The 12,512-nt window shown below is 26.6% G+C and overlaps 2 protein-coding genes across 2 annotated transcripts; both read left to right on the forward strand.

Moving 5' to 3' along the window:
• On the forward strand, positions 1-7,743 carry Bm6216 (Uncharacterized protein; the record flags this gene model as incomplete). Its single annotated transcript, XM_043077784.1, has 13 exons — positions 1-69; positions 593-751; positions 3,015-3,186; positions 3,524-3,609; positions 3,967-4,116; positions 4,539-4,680; positions 5,199-5,381; positions 5,490-5,560; positions 5,805-5,938; positions 6,197-6,321; positions 6,732-6,927; positions 7,266-7,560; positions 7,738-7,743. The coding sequence occupies 13 exons, from the start codon at positions 1-3 to the stop codon at positions 7,741-7,743; spliced, it is 1,788 nt and encodes a 595-aa protein (XP_042933718.1).
• A 2,117-nt stretch (positions 7,744-9,860) lies between these two features.
• Bm14734 (2310042L06Rik protein, putative) lies at positions 9,861-12,063 on the forward strand (the record flags this gene model as incomplete). The annotated part of the gene is made up of 5 exons (XM_001895806.2): positions 9,861-10,047; positions 10,415-10,533; positions 10,971-11,137; positions 11,513-11,644; positions 11,895-12,063. 5 exons carry the CDS (start codon positions 9,861-9,863, stop codon positions 12,061-12,063), a joined length of 774 nt encoding a protein of 257 aa, XP_001895841.1.
• Positions 12,064-12,512: the final 449 nt, after the last annotated feature.

A 12,512-nucleotide genomic window follows, 5' to 3' on the forward strand; every position in this document is an offset into this window, starting at 1 on the left:
ATGGCAATCAATCCGTGTTTTTGCTGGAACATTAAAGATGGTACAGTCACTGTTGGCTTATGGTCATTGGTCAGTTAATTTTTGTTTATTTTGTCATAGCAAAAAGAAAAAAAGTATTAACTTTCATTTTTCCTTTTTTTTTTTTTTAACAAATAAAATATAAAATTGCACCTATTTAAATTTCATTCAAATGTTAGCAAATTCATACAATCACTGAAATTTTACATTTAAGAAAATTTTTAATTCTTAATTAATGAGATGTTTTGATTTATTGAAAAATTTTTTCCATTCCAAAAACTCATAACAATCTTTTTTTTTATATTTTTTCAGCTTTAATTTCTTTAATATATAATAAAATAGTATTTAAGTTTCTATTTTATTTATATTAAATTATTATATTAAAATACAAGAAAGTAAAAGCGATAAAGGTTTGAATTTAAAAACTATTAATTTGAATTGTATATTAATAATCAACGAAAGGTTGCATTCATAATAATTAATACTAGGATAGAGTTAAGTTAACGTCACGTACGAGTTAACGTCACGTGGGAAATGACATTTGTTTCATTTCACGCAATCATTCATTTTAAAGGTTTATTCATTGGCATCGTTGGTACTATTCGGCTGGCAATTAAATGTTATCAGTTCCTGTCAAACGGTGACAATGTCACAGGCAAATCTTCAATGTGAATATTGGTGCCCATGTGTTGGTGCATCTAATGAACGTACAAGTGCCCTAATACAGGGTACGGTACCACAAAACTGTTTTTTATATTACCGGTAGATAGAGGTGATAATATCCGGAAAGATAGAAATAATAACAAGTATGATAATTCCGGATATTAGTAGCTGATATAAATATTAAAATTAAATTAATAAAATTCTCTCTTCCATTGTCTTTAATAATCGTTTTATTCTCAAAGATCATTGATATTCACTACTATTTCACGATCATTGAGCAAAGATTGATTTGATAAGATTAAATCTGATAAGATTATCCAGAAATGCATTTATCAAAACTGATAAGATTACTCGAATTATTAGTAGATAACTTAGTTACAAATCCCATTATTTTCTACTATTATTGAAGAATTTTGAATGCTACAAAAGGAATAAATTATAGCATTTAAATTTTAACTATTACCTAACTTTTTTTTTTTTACCCGAATCGCTTTTGCTTGCTTTTTTTGCATGAATTCTTCAATTTAATCAATTTTAATTTCTATTCATATTTACTTAAATTTAATTTATTTCTAATTTGTAATATACTTATTGTCCATTGTAATTCCAAACTTTTTTTTTTTTTTTTGTTAGCTAAATTGCCAGCTGAATAGTTGCCAGTTAAAATGGAGAAAAAACAATTTTTTTTTGCAAAAAGTTGATAAAATTTGAAAAAGAGTTGAAATTTTATAACAATTTTATAAATTTTAAAAGAATGAAATTTTCCAATATTTCATTAAATTCTTTTGCTAAATTTATTATTAGTACTTTTCCAGATTATTTAATAAAGTATGAATAACAATTGAAAGAAAGAAAGAAGGAAAGACAGGAAGTGAACATTTTAAATTGGTTTTTAAAAAAATTTCAAACAATTATTAGTAATGAATTTTTTTTTACCTGAAAAAGTGGAATATTGCATATATTCCAGGTATATTGCATTGTACAATTTGCACTATTCAGCTGGCAATCATATGCAATCAAATATTATCGCGACATTACCGCTAATGAATTAATACCTGGTCATAATACCTATGCTGCTTACAACATCCCCTCATATTTCGAGAATTATTACAGTACTTCTCAAACAATTTTCTATACCGGTATAATTTTGATGATAATTTTCTATACCGGTATAATTTTGATGACAATTTTCTATGCCGGTATAATTTTGATGACAATTTTCTATACCGGTATAATTTTGATGACAATTTTCTATACCGGTATAATTTTGATGACAATTTTCTATACCGGTATAATTTTGATGATAATTTTCTATACCGGTATAATTTTGATGACAATTTTCTATGCCGGTATAATTTTGATGACAATTTTCTATACCGGTATAATTTTGATGACAATTTTCTATACCGGTATAATTTTGATGACAATTTTCTATACCGGTATAATTTTGATGACAATTTTCTATACCGGTATAATTTTGATGACAATTTTCTATACCGGTATAATTTTGATGATAATTTTCTATACCGGTATAATTTTGATAATAATTTTCTACAATAATTACCATACATTTTGTATATCATCCACAATAATTATTTATACGTACGTGATCTTACACGTAACATAATGTGAAAAGCCGTAGACCGACATAATTTCCATAATAATTTCTGACATTTTTTTGAAAATTTCCATGACTTTCACTTAATATACATGATAACAAATTTTGCAAAAAACTTTTACAAGCAAATACTTACTATTTAATAAATGAAATATTAACTTTAACTTTTGATTTTGAGCATATCTTTTACTTAATATACATCTTATTACTTACATCGACCAATATGTTTGTTCATTGATAAATAACTGTACTTCCTTATCTCATCCATCCTATCATCCATGCTAAATCAGTTATCTTATCACTCTTATCAAATTCTAATTACTGTACTCAATTAATTAGCATATTCTGTTTATCAAATTTCTACACTGAATTGTGTGACTAAAAATTAGCTAAAACATTTTGCCAGTCGAATATACCAGCTGCTATGTCATTTTATGAACAGTAAGCGCAAATAACAACAGTGAAATAATATTTTTATTTGAAAATTAAAATTTAAATCAAATTCAAACAAAGCTCACATTGCTATATTATTGTTAAAACTTTTAAAATTTTACAAAACAATAATTATTTATGTAAATTTATTATCTCTGATAATAAAATAATTTATCTTATTGAAAATTATTTATTTTACAGAAAGAGAGAGAGAGAGAGAGGGAGAGAAAGAGAGAGAGAGAGGTAAAGAAAAGAAAATAGATGAAACTATAGTTTTGTTCAGATTTATGGCCTAATACAGTTGACGATATTTGGCTGGCAAATGGTAGCAATAAAATATGAAAAAGATCGTGCAGCAGATATAATTCTACCAAATTATCATGAATATGGTAGATTGGATATACCAACTTACTACCAAAGTTATTGGCAAAGTCCTGAAGAACGATTTTATATTGGTTTGTACTTAGTAGGTTTAATCAATCATTGAAAATTTATCATTTTAATCAGTTGACCACTGACCAATAGTCAATGACCAATGGTCAACTGATTAAAATTTCTGGTTCTCCTCATTTCATCCATCTTTATCATTCATTTTCCTCCCTTTTTTCTACCTTTTTTTTTTACATTTCTACATTTTTTTTTTTTTTTGTTCTTATTTATTATTGATTATTAATATGAATTAATTGATAAATTTACTTATTGTATTTGTATATTTTATTCTTTATAAAATTAATATCATTAAAACTTAATTACATTGTTGATTAATTAAATCTTTATTTCAATTAATTTCAGGTTTATTTGTTATTCAAATATTATGCTTAATTACATCATTTTTTTTATTGTTTGCTTCTTGTTCACTCATTTATGGTGCTCACACTGTAAGTTATAACTTTTTTTTTTTTCAATCATTTCAAATTGTTAATTTTCGTAAATTTTTTCAAATGTTTTAAGCAAATATTTCATTTATGACTATTATCTTACATTATTTGATCATAATAAAACTTAGATTATTGTACTAGAAACTTTTGAAATATAAAAAATACAAAAGAAAATAAACAATTTTGATCAATTATTAAAAAAATTTCATTTTAGTATTGCTTGTTTATTTCTCGAGATTCAATGTACAATTAGCGCCATAATCTTAACTAATGTAGCAAGTGCGGAATCTATCAAATATCATAGATTAATCTTTTTGCAAATATTTTCTATCCTAAACTAATTAATTTTATTTTTAGTATTCACGATGTTTAATATGGCCATGGCTTCCATGTATGATAGCAAGTATAATTTGTACATTAGCATATTGTATTATGTGGTGGAGCGGTGATGTTCGAGACTATTGGCTTGTGCTTACAATTCTTGAAATGATTACTATATTCATTAATGTTTGCTCATTTTTTGTTTTTTTTTTTTTAAAAAAAAAAAAAAATTACTTCAACTCAAAGCAAAATATTCATTGTTATTGATGAAACTCATCAAAAAAAGAAAAAAGGAAGAAAATGTTTAATAAAATTTAAAATTCAAATTTAATTTCAATTTGCTTGTTGTTTAAAAAATTTTAAAATAATTTGTTGAAAAATCATTGATTCTATGAAAAAAAAAAATGACTTATTGATAGATTGTAATTAATTTCAATAATTCATATCAATTTTTTTTTTTGGCATTATTTCATGCATAAAATGATTTGATTATTAAATAATTTTGTTGAACCAAAGAAATAATTTATTTAGTTCTATTAGAAAAAAAATTTTTAATTTATTTTTATGAGAATAAAACGAATTTAAGCTTTTTTTTTTCTTTTTTTTAGGTATATTGTGCATTTGTTGTATCATTGTTCTATCGTTATATTAGCAATAATAGTAGAAAAGAACGAACAACACGTTATAGGCCAAAAATGTACGATGAATTCAAGAAAGATAATAATTATTATATCAACAATTATCTTCCTGGTTCGTTAAATTTCGGAGAATATTTTAAAATTAAGAGAGAGAGAGAGAGAGGGAGGAAAAGTGATAAGAATTTGACATATAATTTGGTGACACTTTTAAATGACGTTGAGATTAAAAAGATCCAAGAAAGTGATGACCAATCAGGTGATGACATAATGATGATGACGATGATAATGATTGATAATGATAGTGATGATGATGGGTAATGATGATGATGATGGTGATGGTGATGATGGTTGATAATGATGCTGATGACAATGAGGGTGCTGATGATGGCGATGATGATGAATGATGATGATGATAATACTTGATAATGATCGTGATGATGATGGTTGATGCTGATGATTGGTAATGATGCTGAGGTGATGGTGATGATGATGATGATGATGATAATGATTAGTGATGACGACTAATTATGACTATTATCCGAATATCATGTTGAGATAAATAATTTTAGAAATCTAAGTATGATGTGCAATTGTAAATTAAAGCATTTAATTTTTTTTTTTCCGTTACAGAACTGGAACATCCTATAAAATCAGGTTATCGGAAAAATGATTCATTACGACGTGATCAGCATAATCGGCGACAAGATTACACGTTGGTGCAGCAATCAGTTCCAACTACTCCAATGCAAACCCGAAAAACAACTTTTCCGGATGATTTAGTTTCTACATGGGTCAAAGAACAACAATCTCTAAGTATGATCTTCTAACAATATTTCATTCATTTCAAAATCTGGCAGAAAAAAGAAGTGGTGGTCGAAATTGATTAAAGAAAAATGAAATTTAATTTTAAACTAATTACAGAAGACATACCAGATCATGCTAACAGTGAACCGATCACACAACAAAAACCAGAAGATATTTATTCATTGAAGGTAAATTCTTTTGAAATAATTAATGATTTGTTAGAAAACTATTAACTTTAATAATAACACTTTTTTTTAATCAATTAAACAAATTAGACATTTAATCAATTAGATAAATTATTCAATCAAATTAGATTTCGATTGAATTTTTTACAAAAGAAGAATGCCCAGCAAAGTTTTTTGTAAATTAAACAAAAAAAAAAAAAAAATATTCTCAAATTAACTTTAAATTGAGACAAATTTATCATTGTAGCACTCATATTCTGTACCATCAATTAATGCGAAAATCACAGATGCTAAATGTTGTCATCGTCATCGACACAAGCATTGTCATCGTCATCATCGTCATCATCATCATCACCATCATCATCATCGTCGTAAACACCGGTGATTAATTTATCATAAACTGGAATTGTGAAATTTGTTAAATTAGCAAAATTTGCTACTACCTAATTCACTATTATTTCATTTCTTAGCTCGAAAATTAAAAAATTTCAAAAAAAAGAAAACTAAAAAGTTATACTCAAAAAAAAAAGAAAAATTAAAATTTCAAAAAGTTAATTACATCAGAAAAAAGGAAGTGAAATAAACTATTTTACTAAAAGTTAGATTTGAACGCTTTTGTAAAAAGTTTGTTTATTGTAGGTCAGATTCACGACGACGTGATGATGATGATGATCACGGTGATCATCGAAGAAGTTCATCACGACATCGTTATCGTTTCCCTTCTCTAACAAGTAGTTCTGGATCAGTGAGCACTGATTACTCAGGTGATAACTATTTAATATTATAAATAAAATCTTATTATTTTAAAAATTTTATAATCTATCTGAGATAACTTTTAGAGAAATAATTTATTGAAAAATAGTATCCTATAACTAACTACAAAAAAAATAATTTTTTTTAAATTATTAATAGATTTAAAATAAAGAGAGAAATGCACTTCATATTATGTTAAATCGTTTATCTCTTTCAATGCTTACCTTTGACCTTTTAAGATGATACTGATAGACAGGAAGATTTCTTGCATGTGCTAAAAAAAAAAAAAAAAAAAAAAAAAAACTAATAGCTTAATTAATTAATCAATAATTTTGCTTAATTTTGTAGTAGTTAGTAGCGTACGCTTATAAACCGTAATACGTTATATTTTAGGTTGAAGTTTAGAATTTAATATTTGCAGATAACTCATATCTTGTTAGACGTCGATCACGAAATCTTGAAGATAGCAGTACGACAACAGATGAACATAAAATATCTGAAGGTTATTATAGGTCACTGAAGACAAAATTTGAAAATAATCACGGTGATTCTCAGCGATTTAGAGATCATCGACACGGATCACGGAAATTAAAACGTAATCAGTATGATGAGAAGAAGTTAGCATTTCATTCTTATTTCAATTAAACATTTTAATTTGATCATTCCGTTCCGGTTACGATAAAAAATGAAAATAAACATATCATTTTTTAACATCAAATAGAGTTAATATTTGATTATAACACTACATTAATCTGTCAAATAACTATTCGAATAATTTTTCAAATTATAATCGATCGATTTTTCTCTCATTTCTTCTTTCCTTTGCAAATTGATTACATTTTATATTTGAAAAACAATGTATTATCTTACAATGAATTCAATTTTTTTTAAATTGAAATTTTTATTTATTTATTTATTTTTTTTTTTTTTTGATAATTTAATCCTTAATTTATAGAAATTCCGGTAACGCTTCACCAACTGTTGCAGTACAAACAGATTCTGTACTAGCACATTGGCCTTTAGATCCACAAAAAGGATTAGCACTTCCGCAACAAATTATCATTCCACCATCAAATGGAAATATTGGCGCAGATGGTCGTCCACAACCGCAAACATATCAAATTAATTCTGAAATAAGAATTTCATATGATCAAAATGGTAGACCTCCAATATCACATGAGATTTCTGCTTTGTCCAAGAAGGTCGAGAATGAGCAACAACAATTTACTCCAGTATATCATCAATCTCGAGTTTGTTCTTTTTTTTTTTTTTTTTTTAAATATATTTTTAATTTTTTATCTGAAAATAAGATGGAAGTGTGTAGAAGTGAAATAATGTAAATAGCATTGTAGCATATATAAAAGCTTTATGTTGTTACATAGATTTTTGTTTGAAAATAATTTCACATTTGAGTTGTTTCTTTTCAGATTTAGAAATTTTAAAAAGTATGAATACTTTAAAATTTTATAATCAATGTACTGAACTGTAAGAAAAAGCAACAATTTCAGTAGCTCAATCTCATTTTATATTCCTTTCTTTTTTATTATTTTTTACATAGTTTAATAAAATAAAATTAAAAAAAAAAAAATAAAATAAAAAAATAAAATTTGATTCAAACTTTGATAGTTAAACTCATCCAATAAAACAAAAAGAAAAAAACAAGCATGCAAGAAACATTTTAAATACTAAAGCATTTTTAAATTATGCTTGAATCAACTGAGAAATGATAGTAATTCTGGTATTAATACTATTACTTGTAATGAAATGAGTAAATTCTCAAAAATACGTATAATTTCAAATGAATTGACCTATAATAATCATTTTAAAAAATTCTGCATTAATTGCTTATTTAGCTTTCCTAATTCGAAGCTTTTTAAAAATCCCAAAAAAGCATTTCTACTTCTCAAACAATAACTTTTTCTCATTTAAAATTTAATTTCAGCCTTACTCAGTCACTTCTATTGTATGAACAATAACTATTGCTATTTATTATTTACATATATTTCAATATTTCATTTGTAAGTTTTCGTTTTTTTTTTTTTTTTTTTTCTTTTTCATTCTTAAATAATTCATTTCAAATAATATAACGGAATATTTTGGGAAAAAAAGAAATAACATCAAATTGGAGGAATATTTAAAATGAACATTTATTTGTAAACGTAAATGAAACGTGTAACGTGTATTTTCTCTTCAGCAGACTTCAATTGGCATTTAAATTGGAACACGTGATAAAGAAGTGTGATAATTTGTGGTAAATAAATTTAACTTCCTATGACATTTATGTGTATAAATTAGTACAATTCTACCATTGTATTTTTGTGAATGTTAAAAATTAGTATGAAATACTCAAATTCACTTCTATATTATTAATTTTAAAATTTTTGAAAACAAAATTACTTAATTTGGTAATGGAAAAGAGAGAGAACATTTTAAAAGTTAAATCGGTCGGTGAGTGATAATGAATCAGTCAGTTCACATATATTGTATTATCATTGTTGTAAACATTGATTGTCATAATAATAAACATATATCTCTTAAATTAATAAGTTATTCTTATCAGACAAAATATTCATTCAACATGGATAGATAATTGCTTTTCTTAGTTATTTACTTCTGATTAATTAATTACCTCTAATTAATTTAATTCATTAGAGAGAAAAAATTCAGTAACGATTGTAAATAATAGTTGGAGAATATATGATGAAAACAATGATTGATTAACGTGATTACGTGATTTGAGTGATAGTTTTATTATGCATAAAAAAAATAATCTTGACGTTTTCTAAATGCAAATAGTTGATCGACTGACTAATTGATTGATTGATTGACTGACTGATTGAATGCAAAATTGTATTTCTAATTTTGAAATTAATTTTTAAAGGAAAATTTACTATATTATACACGTAAAGATTAGACAGATATCACGTATGCATATGGATTAGATAAATTACAAATTAGTGAAACGATTTAATATAAAAAAATTCTGCATGCTTTCTAGTCAACAAAAAAAAAGAAAAGGAAAAACAGAATTGAACGAACCACGTGCGAGAATGACGTCGGTTAACGTTGACCCGTGTATTAAGACGACGCACGTTGTCAACGTGTGAAACGTTCAAAATTAGAACCAACCGATTCTAGGATGAGAATTGCATAGTGTCTCATTGGATTGTTAGAAAATGGAACGCATCTGTTCGTGACAGTCTGCAAATCCGGGTGGCTCTACCGGAATGGATAACGGTATTAGTGTGTATGTGTGTGTGTGTACGGTTGGTGCTGTAGCGGATTACCGTGGGTCCGGTGGATACTGTAGGCATAAAATGATATTCGAAATGAATTATTGAAGTATGAACAAATAGGTAGCATTATGTAATGTTGATAATATTTTTTTCAATGGAATTAATTAACTTAATTAATGAATGGAATTAGATTCATGTATGTCATTAAATTGATTATTGTAAATAAAGTTTAAACGAATATGCTGCTAATTTGCATAAATTTATTTCATCAGGTTAATTGGCTTACACGAAAAAGAAGGCTATTTTATGAGATAATGTTGAATTTGAATTTACATTGGTGGCCGCTTCTAATAAATTTAGTGTTAATTATCAATGGAAAATTGGAAGAAAAACATGTGGATAAACACAATGAACAGCATCATCATTTTAATGTTAGTGATTTGAATGACGAAAAGCATAAAGCATATGATGATCACGATGATATATTCGGAGCGAAAATGTGTAAGACTTTTAATGCTTCCATTAAGCTACATTACTCTTTTAATTTTTTTCACTTAAACTAAGCAAAAGAATCTTATATGCGCTAATTTATTTTCCAAATCCAGTACTAATTAAAAAGATGTCATACTTTGCCTCTGAATTTCATCTTTTTTTTTTTGTATAATATGTTATGCTGTTTAAGCCGAATAAAATTTTGCATAAAGAAACTAAAAATTATAGATACTAGCTGATATGTGTTAGCTGAAACATCAAATTATCCACTGTAGAAATTGATTAAATTTGCAGGTAATTAGCTTTGTTGGATTCATCGAAAAAATGATATCGTTATTAAAATTCATTTAGAAATATTAAAAATAATATTTTTTAGATAGAACGCTTTTTTCGGTGAAACGTCGTGAACATTTAAATGCAGTGAAAAGCTTAATGGCTTTGGATGAGAAGAAACGGGAGAAACTTCTTCTTGAACTAGTGCTTAACATCATTAAAGTTAACGTTGCTTAAATTTTGAAAAATCTATCATCTTACACATAAATGTTTTGCTTTATTCCGTGTGAGTGAATTTTGAGTGAAACAGAATTGCATTAATTAATTTGTTACCTTAAATTTTACAAATTTTGTTTGAATTAGATTCTTTTGCTTAGTTTAAGTTCTGGCGACATGTACAGACTGAAACTGTTGGAATTAGAGACGAAAGTGAAGAAGAAATGTTTGTGAGATGAAGTTTGTTTTGTTTAGTTCTTTTTTCACTGTTTTTGTGTTACAAAAGGGTTTCACTAAGAGTAGATTCTGAGCACTGAATAATTACCGAAATAAGGATTTTTCATAAGGTATTTTTTGGTGGTTTTTTTGCGAAACTAATTACAAAGCTATGTTAGAGAATTTGTAATCTTGTGTAATGTGGAAAAATACAAAATTAACTATAGGTCATGGGTAATGCAAAAATTGTTATTGAAAAAGCCAACTTCAACCCAAATGACACATTCCCTAGTGAAGAACAGAGCAGTTTGAGGGATGCTATTGGAAATATTGTCGAAAATACAGCTTTTTACAGCAATTTGGTACTGTATTTTCCTACAGTACTGCTCGACAGGTAGAAATTAATCTACTTTGTTTTGCAGATTGTTATGCACATTCGATTTGCAAAATTTTGAATGTTTTTAAACTTTTAATCTTTTTGTTATTTTAAAATCCTGATTTTTTAAAATTTATTTTGCTGTTTTAGTAAGAAAGGAAAAGAGAATAGCAATAGAAATTTATCTAGCTTCTCCAATTTTTTTAAAGATGATCGGCGTGGCGCACATTAGACGATATTTTAGATACTTTTATTGGAAGTATACTGAGTAAAAGAACTTTATCTTGAAGAACTGGTTTTTTGATTACAGAGATGAAATTTTCTGAATTACTTTATGTTTTAATTGAAGTAGGATTTTTTTGAAATTTTATTTCACTTACCAACATATTTCAGATATAAAAAGGATATTGATTGGCAATTGCTCTTTGCTTGGGCTTATAAATTTACAATAACGTCACGATTGCATGATGACGTCGCGGAAAAATTGTTGGATTTGGCTGGACAACAGTTAGAAATCATTCCAAGGTTATTTGATTTTATTGTGTAGAAAATCTTCTTTTTCGGGCAAATGAAATAATTTGTGGAAATAATTTAGTTGTTGTGATTGAATAGTTGTTGCTTTACATCCATATGTTAAAACATCTGTTACAATATAATAATGAATGCTTAGTGCCATGTAACGTATACTCCAGGACAGTGGAATAGTTTGCAACAATCATAAAGACTTCGCCAACAGAAAAGTTGTTCTAAACTTTATTTTGTTTTGAAATTTTAGGCGAGATGATTTCCACAATCCGTATGATAGAAAAGCGATAAAGGAAGAATTGCAACTGGAATCATTACGGAAAATGGAAGAAGCGATAAGGAAAAAACAAGAACAAAAAAAATTGGACCGCAAAAAAAAGAAAACGAAGAAACCATCATTATCGAGGACTGAACTATAATCCTATTATTATCGTTTTGCTTTGTAAGCCCTTTGTTGTGATTCTTTTGAACTTATTTTTATGTTCTTAAAAGGTCTGCAGAAAATAAACACTGATGGAAATTTTTTTATTAAATATAAGTTTAAATTAGGATTCAGATTGTTTTCAGAAATGTCGGAAGAGAATGATCCACTTTTAGTCTTCTTCTCTATTATTGCACAACTGAGGCGCTTAAATTTGGATTTTTAAAATCAGAATGGATAAGAAGTTAGTTTTCTTTTAAATAAGGATTACTGGAATATCCAAATCTTTGTAAGCTTGTTTGTTTATTCGTAGTTGTTTATTCGGGTTATTTGAACTTCGAGTATTGATTTAGCTGGAAATTAGGGAATATAATGCAATATGAATATCTCGAATTCTCCGAACGAGACTAGGCTTAAAGTTCCGTCTTAATATTTTGTTAGTACTGC

Source organism: Brugia malayi (genome assembly GCF_000002995.4).
Source record: "Brugia malayi strain FR3 genome assembly, contig: Bm_v4_Chr1_scaffold_001, whole genome shotgun sequence".
NCBI lineage: Eukaryota > Metazoa > Nematoda > Chromadorea > Rhabditida > Onchocercidae > Brugia > Brugia malayi.